Source organism: Dermacentor variabilis, chromosome 2, assembly GCF_050947875.1.
Source record: "Dermacentor variabilis isolate Ectoservices chromosome 2, ASM5094787v1, whole genome shotgun sequence".
Taxonomy (NCBI): Eukaryota; Metazoa; Arthropoda; class Arachnida; order Ixodida; family Ixodidae; genus Dermacentor; species Dermacentor variabilis.
The window spans coordinates 21,863,500-21,881,373 of record NC_134569.1 but is presented as its reverse complement, the minus strand read 5'-3'; the positions used below and the strand labels follow the sequence as shown (position 1 = coordinate 21,881,373).

At 44.1% G+C, this 17,874-nt stretch overlaps 1 protein-coding gene across 5 annotated transcripts in view; it reads left to right on the top strand.

Moving 5' to 3' along the window:
• Positions 1–17,874, top strand: part of unc-13 — a 415,821-nt gene that overhangs the window by 49,043 nt on the left and 348,904 nt on the right. For all 5 annotated transcript variants that reach the window (XM_075679885.1, XM_075679887.1, XM_075679886.1 and 2 more), the window contains exon 10: positions 1,732–2,969. In XM_075679885.1, the coding sequence (XP_075536000.1) occupies positions 1,732–2,969 (1,238 nt within the window). The remainder of the gene's footprint in view (positions 1–1,731; positions 2,970–17,874) is intronic.

The following is a 17,874-nucleotide window of genomic DNA, read 5'->3' as shown; positions in this document are numbered from 1 at the left end:
TGTTGGACGCCATATCAGATGCCAAATCGTACCGTGTGTCTCCTACTTTTTAGAGATGACCGTGCAAAAGAAAAAAAAATTGCTAGAAATCTCACCCTGCCTACTAAATGCACCCCCTAACTGTGTGAAAATTTTTCATGGAGAAAAGTCCGATCATTGTATGAGTAAATACGGTAATATAGCACAGGTACAGTAAATAGCAAGAGCTGGCCTGGCACTTTCGCTGTGTCCTCTGCAGTTTTTCACACATTGTTTATGTTCACTAACAATTGCTTTACAAATTTTTTACTGGGAGTCCTCCCTCGTTTTCTTATGACAGCAGTGACACTGAAAACTCACTCAAGGTGTGTGCCGGAGGAAGAAAACGATGCAGTGTGCAAACATAATGCACAAAAGAGTATGGTTACTCATTAATGCGATGCTCACGTTTAGGTCCTCTGAGAAGTGGAGTGTTTAATTGTCGCTGGGGCTCTTAGAAGGCACTCCCAGTGGGGGCAGTGAAAAGCTGAAGAAATTGTCTGTAGGTGATTTCATGGCATCAACATAGAAAAATGGCGCCTTTATCAAGACGTAGCAGCGCCGGTTCAATTTGTTGGCCAACATCTCGTGGAGCCTTATAAGATGAGGAAACAAATACTGAGTGCCGGGGTTCGCCTGTCTTTACATGCGCACCTGTGAAGGTGCCGGGTGGCATGACTGCGAGCATTCTACTGCAGTTCCCATCAAATGCAAGTTCTCAAATCTGCATTACCTGTTACAACTTGTCTCGTCCGTAAGTAACTGGTTACATGTAATCGGCTACTGAAGAAAACTAATTGAATTACAGTGAGTGTTAACAAGTAAAAATGTAACTGATTACAAGCAATTAATTACATGTAACTAATTATGTAGAAGTGTGGTTCAAAATAAACTGCAACATTCCAGTGTTGTGCCCCCTCATGGCAAAACGCTCCAAGTTCCTCAAAACAGCAATCAACAATGTTGAATTGTTTGTATTTGCAGAGCATGGACAAGCTTTCTTAAACCTATTTTGAAGCTTAAATTTTGAATGTTTACACTTTCCTATTTCTTTCTTTCTTTTCCCTATACTGCACACAATTACCAAGACAACTGAGTAATTTGCTAGACCTGTGGTACTTTCCTGTGAGCATAATGCTAACTTATGACAATTTTTTGCCTAATTTGTTTGTGGAAATTCACTCGTGGTAGGCAGTATGACAGTACCCCTCCCCAGCAAGGGGGGGAGAGGGGGTTGAAGTGTTGCCGTCAGTAGTCAAATACAGCCATCATACATTTAGACATATAACTGATGCTATTCATAACAATGAATGAGTTTCGTTTGACAGATCTATTTAGATGCACCAGATGGTACCAGATTTAGAAGCACCAGATGGTACTTTATTACGAATCATCGCAACTGACTTCAAATTGACTGTTTTTCTTATTTATTAATCTTCATTAAAAGATGTAGCTCTAAATGCCTGATGCTAAAAGTGCTGATGCTGGCCTGTCAAGCCACATACGTGATGTTAGTGCATTTGCACATGCATTTCAGCACTTGATTTCAAGAGCTTTACATGGCTATATTACACTGGGATGTAGAATTCATTGTTTCTTTGTCATCAATAGTACAACCCACTGTGTTGCTGTTTCGGGTGCTGGCCAATTGGAATTTCTTCCTTATTTCCATGCATCTCACTCATATGTAACCAATTTTATTTTTGCATACAGGCACGCCTCAAGAGAAGGGCTACTCAATGCGGCAAGACAGCTATGAAAGCTATCGTGAATGCTCCCCTCCCATGTCGCATGTTGGTGACTGGAATTATCCGCAGGAAGACCGCTATTATCCGCATGACTATAACCAAGAAGACAATTGCTGGACTGAAGAGCGTACGACCCCACGTCGTGACCTTCCTCGCCAACCTAAACCCGATGCAAGAGCTGACAGGCGAACCTATGGTGGCTATGACCGAGCTGGCTACTTCAGTGGTGCAGATCGGACTGAACCCTATGCACCATTCTCACCCGTTGATCGACCTTCTGCCATACCAGAGTTTTCTCCAACCCACGATGACGATGATGCTGCCACATACATAGAATACCCGGATGGGCAAATGGTGGTCGAATACCCAGATGGCAAGGTGGTAGAGTATGCAACAGATTCTGTGGTGCCACGGAAGGATGCCTATGGAGACAGTGCCCCCGCAGATGTTGAGTACAGCACCACTCGTGCTCTTGGAAAGCCTCTACCAGAGCCTGAGCCTCCACCTGTTTTGGTAGATGAGCCATCAGCTCGGCGACCAAGCTTTTATGGTGTGAGTGAACCTGAGCGTAGTTTCGAACCATCAAGCCCAGTAGTCAAATCATCAACATTGACTGTCGAGAAAGAAACGAGAAGAAGGAGCTTCAATGAGCCTTCAAAGCAGCTGACACCTGTCTATGAATCCTCAAGTCCACGAAGCGAGAATGAAGCTGGAACTGAGAGAGGAGGAGGAGGAGGAGGAGGAGGAGGAGGAGGAGGAGGAGGAGGAGGAGGAGGAACAGGGGGAGGTTCATTTAGAAGACGACCATTCTATGAGACTAGTGAGCCTGCGACACCATCCTTCGAACCGAGAAGCGAACCCGCGAAGCGGAATGGGTTGGTGCTGCACATAGAGGAACCACCATCTCTGCTCACACCTGATGCTGTGGCCCCTGCAGCCGAACCGATTCCGGAGAAGAAGACTGGCATTTCTGTTACATTCCACGAAGAGAGCAACCGGATCTACCCTGGTCCATCCGAAGAAATTGTGGTCGAACCGTCTGAACCGGAACCGGCTGCAGCTAAAGCCACTTCACTGACCGCTTCACTGCTTGGCGATGATGAAAGGCCTCCCTTGGTTGCAGTGACGGCAGAGCCTGGCATGTCGAAGGCGAAATTGCACTGGCTCTCGGCATTCAACCGTATCGTCACTCAACTGAATGAGGTCTGTGCCCTTCCAACTTCCTTGCATGCGCTTGCCTGTCTAATCTCTTCCAGGTTGCTGCTTAAGTGTTCATTCAGCTGCTTAACAATCAACCCATCCTGGATTAATATATTGTAAATATAGTAAAACATATTACACTTAGCATTTAGGGCAGTTAAATTTTAAATGATTTCTTTCTCTTTAGAGGTCAAACTTGTACATTGTGCTGCCACATACATAGAATACCCGGATGGGCAAATGGTGGTCGAATACCCAGATAGCAAGGTGATAGAGTGTGCAACAGATTCTGTGGTGCCACGGAAAGATGCTTATGGAGACAGTACCCCTGCAGATGTTGAGTACAGCACCAATTGTGCTCTTGGAAAGCCTCTACCAGAGCCTGAGCCTCCACTTGTTTTGGTGAAAGTAGGATTTCAAGAAGTAGAATTTTATGGAAGCATCCTGTCAAGCATGATATAATCTGTTTCCCTGGAGTCTTTTCTCGATAGTTATTAGATGATTTACTCTCTTGGGGAATAATACGCCAAAACTCTAAACATTATGTTAATGTGGGCATTCAAACAAGCCACTGTTCTTTGTTTTAGCTTCACCTAATTTCAATCTGCAGGAAACTCTACAAACTGATTTCTGATTACGAAATGAAGTTATCATTTTTAAAGTACAATTCATGCCTGATACTTTTCCAAAACCAAATACATTCTCTGAGTTCACAACATCTGAAATAGTGTTCATTCTCAGACTGCAGCCTTTCCCTCCATGTGGCTTATGTTTCATGCCACTTCATCGGCAAGGTAAGCCATAGATTGGTTGGACCAACAGCAGTCCCATGGCAACTGTTCCGCAAATTTGCTATTTGAGCACTTATTGTGATAATGATGTGCTTAGAAACGCAGTTATGTTTCTAGTCAACTTTTCAAAAGAATTACAGGTGCCATGGAATCATCTAAAAAATCATCCTGTAATGGCTTCATTCTTTCATTCGCGATCTTAAGAGCAATTGCTGCCTGCTTGAGCTTTGTTGCCTCCTCAAAATGGTTGACTCTTGAACTGTCATTGCTCAAGTTTTAGATCTCAAATATTCCATGCGTGCACATTCTGCAGCGACTCATGTAGCTGTGCATTTTGTCCAAGCTGTATGGAAGGATCTGAGTACAGGCTGTGTGGTTTTATGTAACATGGTTAACTATTGGGAAGTTGATTTGTTGGCTCTGACATTCAATGACAATAATGTGTGTCTTAGTCGAACCGAGCCAAAATATGCCAACAGCTGTGGCGGGTCCAGAAAATAAACACAGCAGAGAAATCTGATGACAAGGGAATGAAATAGCGATAGCTTCCAGTGCTAAAAGAACTACAGTATAGAGGGGAAAGGGGGGAAGGCCAGCCAGTATATGACTGTCCAGTAGCATGTCTTATATCTTTCATTATTATTTTTCCATATAGTTTAAATGAAATTGTGATGCATTAGGTATCAGGACAGTGCAGATACACGTACACTGTCTTTAAGGGAATTGTTTTCATTGTTTTCAGTTCTTTTATGCAGTGTTAGGTTATTCTCCTCTCTAGGTGGACTTCACAAACTGGTTCGATCGTTATCGGTATCCGACTCAGATTTTGGTGGTTACAGCTCGGGGAAAGAGCGAGATGGGAAACAGAAAAGAAAGCAGATGGTGATTCCACAAGGTGCCCAAGTTTACATTAAAGATACCTGCCTTGAGTGCTTGGGAGAGCACTACTTAGAAATTTCTGCTGCTGCTGCAGCTGTTCAAGTAGCAGACAAACTATGATGCAGGTGGTGCTCAAGCACCGAGAGTTTTGCACATGTGTTTTAAGCATGGAATGCCTGATAAAGCAAGATCAGCACCATAACAAAGGTTCCGCTGTGTCGTGTGAGCACTGATGAGCAAGTATCTCCTTCCAAAATCCAATTTGCATTGAGAAGAGGTGTACTGGTGTGTCTTCATTGACCCATTGTAGCTTTGTCAAACTGGTTGGGCCATCCTTGAACTGCCTATGCATTGACTTGAGAATCCTTGGGGGTTTCCTCCTGTGACATTATTAGCTATGAAAAGGAATCGCTTGCTTCTTTGCTGAGTGCACAGATTCGCTTCTGAATACATGGACAGATGATCGAGACATGTTTTTATTGATGTAATTATAGTTCACTCATGTCTGATATTGCTTAAATGGATTAATTCAGCAAACGTGTTTGAGTCAGATAAGCAATGCATATGCACCTATAGTTCTGCATGCAGCTATAATTTTGTATGTGGCTGTCAGTGGATATTTAGCATGTTCAAGTTTCAAATAACTGCCTGTAGGGTCATTATGAATGTTCATATGATTTTTGACATTTGTGTATCACTGTTCATTTTCACATACAAGATTATTATTATTATTATTATTATTATTATTATTATTATTGCTGTTGTTGTTGTTATTATTATTAATTTATTATTATTTTATCAAAGTGACACTTGGGTGAAAGTCTACTAGGTAGATGCACAATGCTTAGCTGATATGCTGGAAATAATAGAGGGTGGATTTTTTGTAAACACCTCCTCTTCCACGACCTTTGTTTAAATTCCAAAAATTAGTTCAAGAAAGATGTCACAGCTTTTGTCCTTTTTTATATGTGCTGGAAAACAACAAAATCCGGCAGTACAATAATAATATAATAAAATTCTAACCCCAGTTTTAATGTCATTGGCCGTCACCTAGAACAGAGGACGGTAATGTCAAACGTCGATGTACTATCTGCTTAAAGGGACATTAAAGGGCAAATAAAAAAGTCGGGCTAGCCTGGCAGCCTGCGTTGGAAGGATCTTGTGACGAGCATGTGATGGCCCCTCGGGCATAATCTTCATTGGCCCGCAAGGCGTGGGGGCCTGCGGCTTGCGAAAATGCATGCCAGACTTTTAGAATTTCCTGCTAGAACCGTGGCGATGATGATGCCACTTTGTACATCACGCACGACTTATCATTGTTCTTTTTTTCTTGCCCTGATTTTGTACTTTTGTGCAACAAACACACACAAATCTGCGAGACTCGGTTGTTATTTCTCTTCGAATAGAATGCTTTAAGTAACTAGCAGTTTGCCCTGACGTATGGTCCCAAATTGTGTGGCGTCAACTAGCTGCTTCCCACGAATTAATTATATGAGTGCCTCGATGCTGGTGCATCATATATAATTATATAGTGTTACTGTATATAGCCGGGAGCACGTAAAGCTGCTCTAGAATTACAAACGTAGCTTCAGCTCAGGTCTTTCACTTTTGTGTCAATTTAGTCCGCTCTTTCTGAAACTTGTCTTCTTGCCTTTGCTAGGGCTACCATTCTGGCTTCAGATATTGACTGAAGGATTAGGTGATCTCCATTTTCTCGTTAAAAGCATCACCTGATTGTTGCTGTCATTCCAGCTTGATATCTTTTTCCCTCCAGTGTATATTTACTCAACAGACATTTAATCTGCGTTTTGGCACTTTTGCCCAGCATCTTTTATGAGCGCTTCAAGGGGGTTTAAAATTCCTTGCATGCTGTCTGGAACTGCACTCAACTTACTTGCATCCGCCTTACTATTTGGGCCAGTTATGGAGCCCTTTGAGATTTAGGAAACGGCTGAAGTCGGCATAACTCCAATGGTTTGCACCGTTTTAACCGATTCCACGGTCACAGTCAGTGAGAAAACTTCGCTGTGGATTCTGCAGCTTGGCCACGCATGTTTGCAGTCAATGGCCGTTTTTCTCCATTGTGCAGATTCTTCGGAGTTGAGGCACTCCAGGCTCTTTGTGGTTTCGTTCACTTCGAACAGTTCATCCCCCGCAGTGTCACAACACGCCGAAGCTTTCCGCCGGAGGAAGACGTTGCTTTTTGAAAATGTTAAATACTTGAGTGGACAGTTTCCGAGCCACATCTGGGCACCAAATCGCATGAAGGTGCATAGTGGCACACGAAATGGGGTTCCTACAAGACCTCAGCTGGGACTCTTGCACCATATCCGTGGGAGCACTTGATTAGGATGATTGACTGACCTCTCCTTTTTTTTCCTTTATTGCAATAATATCAGTTCGCTTCACACTGACGGCAGGTTGAAAGAAACATCTGTGCGCTCGTCCATATGCTGTCTTTTCCAACTTGTATAGCAACATTGAAGATAGATATTTAATAAAAATCAAATATATACAGTATAGAACTCTGTCCTCATGGTCATTGGCTAGTAATAAGCCGAGAGAAAGAGAGGAAAGGCAGGCAGGTTAACCAGAAACAATTCTGGTTTGTTACCCTGCACAGAGGTAAAAGAAAATAGATTTAAAGAGATAGGGTGGAGAAAAATGAGTAGCGATACGAAAATCAGCACACACACTTCTGAGGCAGCAAAATTATGTCACTATTGCAGCCTAAATCGAGGTCTAAATTAAGAAATAAGTATGGGCGTGGAAAGCTTGTAAATATTTTTTCATCAGTGACTCGGTGTGGGTAGCCTTTGGTAGCATATACGGTAACTCTAGCTGTAGCGCACGATAAACGAGGGTGAAAACGGGGACGAACATTGCATTGGCATATGAGAGAACACACAGTAAACACAAAAGAACGTGAAGGACCCACAATGCCACTACGCTTGGGTGTACTCTATTCTAAAGCTCGCCAGTGCACGCACAGTGCACCCGCAACACACATACATACTGCACTTTCAAAAGCTTTTTTGTCTTATAGCGCGATTGATAGCTTACACACACAAAGGTTGATCGTGCAGTACCAACTTGCCGAAAGCGCTACATTTGTGACTTATTCATTGTTTCGGAATGAACACGAACATATATGTCACCATGAAGTCTACCACAATTCAAAACATGTATAGGCTATTAGAGGAGTAGTTAAGTAATTGATATACAAATGAGATCTGGGCAGCAAGTTCAGTGTGTGAAAAGTGTTGTGGATAGGCTAGCATGTTTAAGGTGACTACAAAATTTATAGAACTTGGGTAGTGCGAGGGTCCACTAGCTGAGACATATTTAGTCCGCATTGTGCATTGATAAAGTACTTTATTTCAGGGTTGAAGTTGTTTGTCTTTAGTTCAGATGGTATATTCTGCCAAGCTTCAGTGCCAATGAAGAGCATATATAGCATTACTTAAACATTGATACAAAGTGCTCGACAAGATGGGACACAAGGAAACAAGGGGGCAGTCTGCAGGAGGACTTTACAAGATCTTGTAGCGCGAACACACAGACACAAAGAAGGCTCGTGTCACAAGCGTTGCAGGACAGATTGCACTAGTCTGCCCCCTTCTCTCCTTTTCAATGTATCCAACGAGCCAACTAGCCCAGCTATCAGCATTGTTACTTAATTACAATTGCCAGTAAAGGCATCTCTTGCCGTGTGAACAAAGAAAGACTCCAGGAGATTCTAGTGCTTTGTAATATGTGCTATGCTCATGAAATGATACGCGACAGAGAAACATTAAGTAGAACGCTTAATACGCCCAATTACTCGAAAATGTTATATCCTGCCACTACGAATCTAATCACTGAAAGTTCTTTTTCCGTGACTAAAGGTGATGCAGACTATGATCTAAGTGTACGAGCTAAATTATTGCATTGATATTACAGTAGCTTATCAGACGGTGTGAAGGAAAGTGTGCACATTAATCAGCCCCAAATTTACATGTTTCATTCCGTGGGCATAGTAGAGAGATAGTAACTTTCATTTCACGTGAAATTCTTGTGGTTCATCGAGCGGCGGCTTTGTGATCACGTTTACAATGTTGTTGTATGATATCGTCACATGGCACCACGCATCGCTCGTGGAATAAAACCAGAGTTGTTGAGTTACTTTCATGGTGTGTAAATGTGGTGGTTGTTATGCCTGCTGGAGCGCAGCAGGAAGCACAACTTTCTTTCTTCTGCATGGAAACAGAAAACCAAGACTTGGAGCCACGGTATCATTGTATGGTGTCACGGAAGGGTACATCCTGGCGAAAGGCTGGGTGAGGCAGTTAGCTTATCGCAGATTAGCTGCACACTTTCTCGATGAGCTGTTGATAATCTGATTGGACCTGCAGCCTGCATGCAGTCGTGTCGAGCGCTGAAGATTACTTAGCCAGTACATGGCTTTTGAGCACAACGGTAGTATGGCTCTTTTGCCTGCCGCACTCTCCGGGCAACATTTGTCGCATGTGCAATCACACGACGGACAACAAAGGGAAGTCACATGTTTCATGGCATTCGAGATTGTCCCCATTGCTCCAACGACCTATTGCATTTTACGAGGTGGGGCCATGTCTGTGCGCGGCCTCCTATGCAAATTCCCTTTGGTCGGCCCGATCTCTCAGGTGAAAACTGCAGCCAACGTGACAGAGATAGAGTCATGCGCATCATGGCAGTTAAGCAACTGACGCATCAATGTATAAATGTCCATCATTTGCGGGTTAAGTCTGACTTGGCAAAGTTCGACTGCTGCTGCCTAATTTAGGAGTCATTAGTATTCCGCGACAAGCGATAAGACAATCAGCCTTGTGTACGCAGTCAACCTTTCATACCGTCTCTGAAGTTCTTCGCAGCAAAGGTTCCGTACCTAAGAACTGTACGACCACTGGGAATCACTTTTCTAAGACTGGAGTGATAAGGTCAGAGCGCAGAGGATTGACCACGGGCTCATTTGCCTGCATACATGCATGCAAGAGCTCACCAGTTTTCGACGTGAATTAAAGATGGATCGCATTCAAGATTAAGGTCATTTTCACTGTGCGTAATGGTGCGTGCTGTTTTTAGAAAGGTCCCGCGTCCTTCTTACGTGAGTACACAGCATTTGCGCCAGGGTGGATGTGCGTCTAATTCTTTCTTTTCTCTTTTGGTGCTGCTCTAATCTATGCTTCTTCTTAATTTGCGGAGGGGATGCGGCTGGTAGGCATAATTACTTTTCTTTCCTTTGTCTTTGTAAATGGATTTCTGCGTGAAATAGGAAATAGATCCTCAGTAATCTAGTGTAGGTCATGCGTTATGTTACGCAATTACGCAATCAGTTTGTAGTTTACATAATGGGAAAGTGTGAATGTGTACTATAGCTTCTTAACTCAGCGGAACCGAGCTCGAATGCCAGATACGCCACCAAGGGTTCTTTTTAGTTTGCGAAGTGTAGTTCGTTTTCACGTCTTCTGCACCTAAGTCATGTACACAATGTTTTCTGTACACTTCCCAGCCTTCGTATGCTGTCGCATAAAATGAAACAGGCAACAGTGAAATCTGTCACTGCTGCCGTGTTAGTTCCGTCGCAACCTGTGTTTGTAGTTTACACCCATCTAATACCAAATATCATTTGAAAGATTCGCTGACACGTGCTCCTGTATCTATAGTACGTGTACGACCAATGCGAACTTGGTCGTTTTCTTTTTTTTTATTCTTCTTTTCTTTTTAGTTCTTTCAAGCCTGGCATCTGCAGGCTGCCTGTTTCGGATGTGAAAGACATTTTTTACTCAACCGGCGTTGGTATGTTTGCTCCTTCTCAATAGCTGAACGAGAGAAAAAAAAAGAAAGAGAAAAGCACAACTTTGCGTTCTTGAATTCCGCAGAGACGGCGCGTACCGTGAGTCTGGTCGCCCTCGCCGCAGGCGGGGAGTTAACGAGGCGTGCTCGCGTTCGCTCGCCTTCGCTTCGGCCGTTTCCCTCCCGTGCGTTCGATTCTGCTGCTGTGCCTTTTTTTTTTCTTCTTTTTCTGGGTATCTTTTATTTTCCAAAGCGGCACACATTGCTTATCGATCAGCCCAATCCGTGCTTATGTAACCGTGCTGTGCAGACAGTCGTGACCGGATTCTCATTTTTGAAAGACCCGCAGAAAGAAAGTTCGAGACGTTCATTTCCCCCGTGCTTATCGCTTTCTGCCTTGTTCTTCGTCTCCATCTCTCTCTCTGTTCTTTTTTTTTCGTCGCTGGCCTCTCGCGCCCGCATCGCCACTCTTGCACCCATCGGCCAGACCACTTCTTTCGAAACCAGCTCGCGCCATATTACTTCCGAAGATTCTTGGCCACCGTTTCTTGATGAGGTTCGACGAGGTGGCCACACTGATTGCCAAATAAGCCCGGCCGGCGCGGTTGCAGTTTCCTCCCCGCACGTGGTCTACCGAGCGGAACTTTCGTTTATGGGCCCCGTGTGCGGGATGAGCGTCATGCTAAAAATTACGATGCCCAAAGTGGCGGCCAAACGCCTCCCTTTCCTGCGGTTATTTCGTGTATTCTCTAGAAACGTATTTATTTGCCATCGTGTTTGTAAACTGCGGGCTACGTTTGGAGTAAACGAAGAAGAAAAAGAACAACGATTTGCGGGAGCCGCATTTAGATGAGGACGAAATGCGAAAACACTCTTACACTTAGATTTAGGTGCACTTTAAAGAACCGCAGGCAGTTCAAGTTATTTTGGAATCCCCCATTGCGGCGTTCCTCATAATTATATCGTGGTTTTGGCACGTGAAACCTCATAATTATTTTTTTACGAACGATAAATGTGCGGCGGCCTCAAGACGCAGTTACCGGACAATCGGACTGTGGCTTTGGGCCGAACTGATAGCGCTGTCTACAGAATATGCCGGTAAACAGCCGCACTATGGGAATCATCTTCCGTTCAGGCAGGATTCATTTTTTTATATAGCCTAAATTTAGCACTAAATATCATAACTAAGTTGCCCATTGAAAGCTTGCTGCAGTTGGCGCTGAACTCGGTGAGCAATTACTGATACAGAACAGCTTTCGAGTAAATTTTGAAAAAAGTCTGAGACCCTTTTTTCCGTGAAAGTCCTTTCAAAACTCGACCACATATTTGCATGTTGAGTACTTGACCTACATCCACGGGGCCTGTACAGCGTAGCGTGCCTGTTAAGAATCCTGTTAAGCATCGTGAATCATTCGGTTTCTAGAGACGCTGTAGTGTCTGTAGTGCCCGTGCGCATGTCTGTGTCTTTCTTCTTTTTATGCTTTTGTTGTAAGAATGACTAAAAAACATCGGGGCTCACGACGCCCGAGACGCATCGCATCATCTGTTGTTGATGCATTTATCGTATTCTGTCATGAAGGAGAGGAACAGGCTTCAGGCCGGAACAAGTGTAGGATCATTGGAAAGCACTGACTAAAGAGCATGACCTGGCAGAAAGAGACTGGATATGACAGGCTGTTTTCTTATCGGAATGTCTCCTATTCGTACTTGCCGCCTTTGTTTTTCTTATCTCCATCTTAAATCAAATCAAACTTTGTTTATTTTCCATTTATACAACATAAATGGAGAAGGTTGAGAGAAAAGCCGCAATGAATGGCTTGAGGCGTTCTCAACCTCCTAGAACAAGTTTGGCAACAGCGCAGAGCAAGATAACGTGATGATCATATATAAAAGCAGAATTATAAAGCATCTATACAACTGAAAGAGGCAAATATTTCTCGAACAAGCTTAATTACGTCCGGAAACATCAGATATAAGCCAGAATCTGGGAGGAGGAGGAATATACTTTATTTTAGTACAACCTATTTATGAGACCTGGGCCTCTCTACCTATAGACGACGGCCTCGAGCCCTTGGGCCCTGGCGGCATCTTCGGCCTGCAGGATTGCCTGAAGTTGGTCTTCCGATGCATAGCTGAGCAGCGCGGTCTCCCACTGCCCCTTGGTCTTGTGTGTTTTATTCTGTGTGGGTGTCCGAGGACAAGCCCAAACCATATGTTGTAGGTCCGCCCTTTCTTGACAGAATCTACCTTTCTTTGCCGTCAAGAAGTCATTGACGTACGCGTATATTTTACGCCCTACATCCAGCTCTCTGAGATTTTATAGTATTGCCTTGTGCATGACAGTGTCAAATGCCTTTGTTAGATCGAGCCCTAGTATCGCATTGGTGTCTATAGAGTGTTCGCACCCGCATCTATGATCTGATGTTTCAGTTTGAACACGATATCGTGCGTCGATAACTTAGGTCAAAATCCAACTATGGTATTTGGGTAAAATCCTCCATCATCCATGTATCTCGTGACGCGTGTGAGAACCACATGTTCCATGAGTTTACCGACACAGGATGTTAGCGATATGTGCCTTAAGTTCGTCAGTTGTGGTTTCTTCCCAGCATTCGGTAAAAAGATGATGTGGGCTCCTTTCCATTGATTTGGAATGCCACCTTGCTTCCAGCAGTTATTCATGTAGTTCGTGAGAGCTCGGATGGATGCATCGTCGAGGTTCCTGAGTGTTTTGTTAGTTATCCCATCAAGTCCTGGTGCAGATTTCGGGTTGAGCTTGGCAAGTTCTTATCTGGTAAGTTCAATGGTATACATATGGTAAGTTCAATCTGGGGTCTAAAATTTTCGCGACAGAAAAAAGAAAGAGTTTCAAGCGTTCCTCTTTCGTGGAGCGCGGGAGAGCCAGGACAGAGCGTTCGTTGCTTATGACAATGCAGTGGTAGAGATTAAAACGCTTAGTTGCGCCCTATTATGTGCCTATCACCTTTTGAGGGTGTCACTTTCAGCTGACGCTAATAGGCTAGGCTAGGCCAGAGGGAAAAACAGCCGCCGCTCCAGTGAGGCGCTGCGCCGGATGGCACGTCATGCAACAGCGAGTGTCTCTGTATGTGGTCAGTAAAGAACACGGTGGTTGGTACTAGTTTGATCATGGCGTATAAAAACAAACATATATATATATATATATATATATATATATATATATATATATATATATATATATATATATATATATATATATATATATATATATATATATATATATATATATATATATATATATATATATTATGTTATGTTATTATGTATATATATTATATTATATATATATATATATTAATATATATATATATATTATGTGTTCTACTCGGACACATAAATACCCAAGAAAGTGGATGGGGAAACAGCGCCGCGGTAGCTCAATTGGTAGAGCATCGCACGCGAAATGCGAAGGTTGTGGGTTCGGTCCCCACCTGCGGCAAGTTGTTTTTTTCATCCACTTTGATTTCCATTAATTTATCGTTTCTTCATTTCACATATTAAGCACATCTAATTTCCCCTATGTTGTCCTTCGTGTCAGTGTTTGTTGGCTTCTTATGATATGACTAATAAAAATCGGGCCCCTCGGTCAACCTCTCTCTCTCTCTCTCTCTCTCTCTCTCTCTCTCTCTATATATATATATATATATATATATATATATATATATATATATATATATATATAGAGAGAGAGAGAGAGAGAGAGAGAGAGAGAGAAAAGCCGGGTCGAGTACAACACAAGAGCGCGACACTTATACGCTGGAATTCGTGCCGACATTTAGTGTTTCAACAAAGGCACAGCGAAACAGCGGCACGTTAACTTTTAATTCCGTCCCTGTCCGGGCTAACACGGGTAATTCGTTCACTAGACACTGATTGTCATAAGGAAGTTCTGTCGTGTACACTTCATAATAATCGAGGTGGTATTGCGTACCGGAGCTACACAACTGGGTCACGAGGGGCTTCGTGGCCGACGGGTCGGGAGTAATTTCAGTCACTCCAGATCCATCGGGCACTGCGCAATGAATTTCTGGGCACGTTACCTAACGTACTCAGAAACCTTGCTTCAGCACAGTATGTGCACTGTCGAGCTCTTGGTGGCGTCAATGATGATTTGTTAGGTTTTCCGGAACTTGATAAAAAAGAAATGTAACGTGGTCATGGATGGACTGATACTCAAAAATGACCCAACACTCGAGCGCAAGTGGCGTTTTGTTCACGTGAGGGCTATGTAAGTGAGATTCGGCTGCTCCTAAAGTTCCTCCGCGATGCTGCGCTGGAGAGTGAGTGGGGGACCGTGGGTGTGCGTGGCACGTGCAACAAGACGACATGAAGGGGATGGCGCGCAGTCTGTCTCGCCCCGGTTCAAATCTGATGCACTTGAGTGGCGGCGAGCAGCGTTATAGCACAGAATGTCGCTACGTTTCGACAAAGGGGCTTCTTCGTCAGGGCATTGTCGAAACGTAGGCTCCAGCGGCATTTCGTGTTCGGCCAATGTTCATCGCTCAAGCATACATCCTCCTGTGAACTTCTCTCTTGGTCAGATGCCGTTATGTTAACAGATGCTGTTTGTTACTAGACGTATTGTGAGGGGCCCCTACCGCACTTCATAGTAGTCCTCGGGCATAGCAGTTGCTGGCAGCTTTTGGAAAGCTAGGTCGGCCTGCATCAGGCAACACTCCCCCTCCGCTGCAAGGGTGTTTTGGCATTTCCCCGCCGTCTCAACGTTGCCGGCGCGGTCGGAAAATCGAACCCGTGTCCGTTTGCTCAACAGCGGAACAAAATCCTACATCCAGTGAGTCGCCACGGCGGGTTTTGTCAAGAAAGCTGTTAGAAATCGCTGGTCATCTATAAGGATATTGGTTGCTCCGTTCACGCCTAGTTCATCATTGATTTGCCTTCGCACGCAGATCGGACGATCCCTATCTCTGTAGTCCCTGTATTGCATTCTAGCCCGGACAGTATATATATATATATATATATATATATATATATATATATATATATATATATATATATATATATATATCACACCTCATATAAACGCACATAGATAGGACAACTCGATTTACTGCAATCACGAGAGCCAAGAGGCGAAGTATGGATGGAACCTTTGCGGTAAAAGAAAGGGACAAGGTGTTATGGTTGACAAAAAAGCAAAGTGAGAATGAAATGTTCCGCGTGTTACAGCCGGATGGCTGTAACACGCGGAGTGCTCCGGTGTTGGCGTGAAAGCGGCACTGGTAGCGCCGAACCTTTCTGCAGGGCTCTCTGGGATTGAGTTTTCAATTCACGAGGGAAGCGCTCGTACACAAGCGTGGAATCGGGGCGGGAATGTGAAGTATCCGACCTTCTCCTGCTGCCAGCTGCTATAGGTTTGGCATGTGTACTCTGTACGGACGGATCACTCTTGCGGAGGTCGAAGAGCTAACATTTCTCTCCATTTGGTATCATTAAATGTGTTACAATTTTTGTATTCCTAATGCACGACTCAGCTAGTGCTTCTTTGTTAGCTTTTTCACTTTGAATACGTTCGTAATACTTGACGCAATATCTTAGCATATAATGCGCGTGACGTAAATTGACCGCGTAGCGTAAGTTTGCGAGCAATTACGTCATTTACTTCGTACAGTAGGCTTTATTTTGTCACCATCGCCAAATTACCACGCCCACTCCTGTACATTGAGGCGGGAGCGAGTCTTTAGTCGTACCCAAATGCATCCAACTCGGATAAAGCGAATTATTATCTATGTCGAACACACGAAACTTATTGACCAATACTCATGTGATATAACTGCCTTCTAACGAATTGGACATTATTTAAGTCAAACTCGAGACGTCCGCTGTTAGCTTCATCAAACCACCGAACGTGACCAGTCTGCTCGCCCCCCGACACTTCAGGGCGCACTTTCTGCGGTGGATGTGCCGCGACGGCACTGTGCCGACATTGAGGGAAGTGTATTGGAGCAGGCCTACGGCAGTCTCGCGCATCGGAAACGACATTATTAGTTGACGCCTAAAGACAGTTCAAGGCACGGGCAAAAATTACTGCTTGCTACGCATAGCTTTGTTGTCTATTCATTGATTCCTTTATTGTTTTTATTTCCACACGGCAAGATAACGAATGCGCAGATAACGAACACTGAAGAATTTTTATTCGTCATAAGTGATTTTCAGTGTATACATGCAGTTACCTGATATATCGAACTATATTTAACGCATAGACCTGTTCGTCATCGCCAGACTTGACTACTGTATCAACTTTCAGCAGTATTGAATCTGAAGAGTGTACGATAGCGATTGTGACCGCGTTACAGCAAGGAACGCGAAACTATGACCGCATTCATCCACAGGAACGTATAATGTCGTGTGGTCGCGCGTCCTGACAACTTTGTTTAGAAGCACGTGGCTAACTTATTACGCTGCTTTATACCCTTCAATTCTTCAGAAAAAGACCACTGTAAGTTTACCAATTTGCACGCGGCCTCTTATAAGAGGCCGCGTGCCGACTTCATTTTTATGCATTGCGCACTGCTTCATTAATAAACTATATAACCTGAGCAACTTGCACATACTATTCACTGCTGTTGGCCTGAGCTACCGTACTGTGCGACGAGGTTTAAATTTGGAGGCTGGTTTCATTAGAGCTTCGTTGCAGATAGCGTTGATATAGAGCAGCCTCCGCGCACTTTTTTTTTTATTTTCTTGAATTACGAGTGGACGCGTCACGGAAAGCTTGCACAAATGGATGCCGAAAAAAAAAAAGAGGGGTATTAGTAGATACGCAGCCATTAGCACTTACTGAAAGAAACGCATGAGCCAAAACAGTGAGAGGTCTCAATACCTCCTCGGCATGACCTCCGAGATTAAGGAGCGCCCGCGGGAGACTCAGGCAAACACCAACGGGCCGAGCACTTCTCAAACGAACAAATTAAGACCTGACATACCGGATGAAATCCGCAGGTGACTCAGAGTGAACACGATGCCGAATAGCATGCACCCGAACCTACACGAAGGCAAGCAGGCAGCACGTGCAGATTGCATCCAATGCACGTACTCCAGCAGATGTAGTGCATACTCCAGCAGATGTAGTGCACGTTAACGCAGCCACGCGAGGTCCCAAACAAGGACGCATATCGGCCACTGTCATCAAGCAAACCATCGCTAAATCACGTGCGGCTCAATAAGCCAAGGCACCGTGACTGAAGCTGAGGAGCTAGCTGTCGCTCTAGCGGCGGCGGAGGGCTTCAGAACCGGCATATCTCTAACTAGTCTAAGTGATTCTCAAGACGCCTGCCGGCATTTCTTGAACGGCAGAATAAGCCACCGTGCACTCCGCATACTCTTCGAGGTGACAGGTGGCGTAACATACCACACAACACAACCAC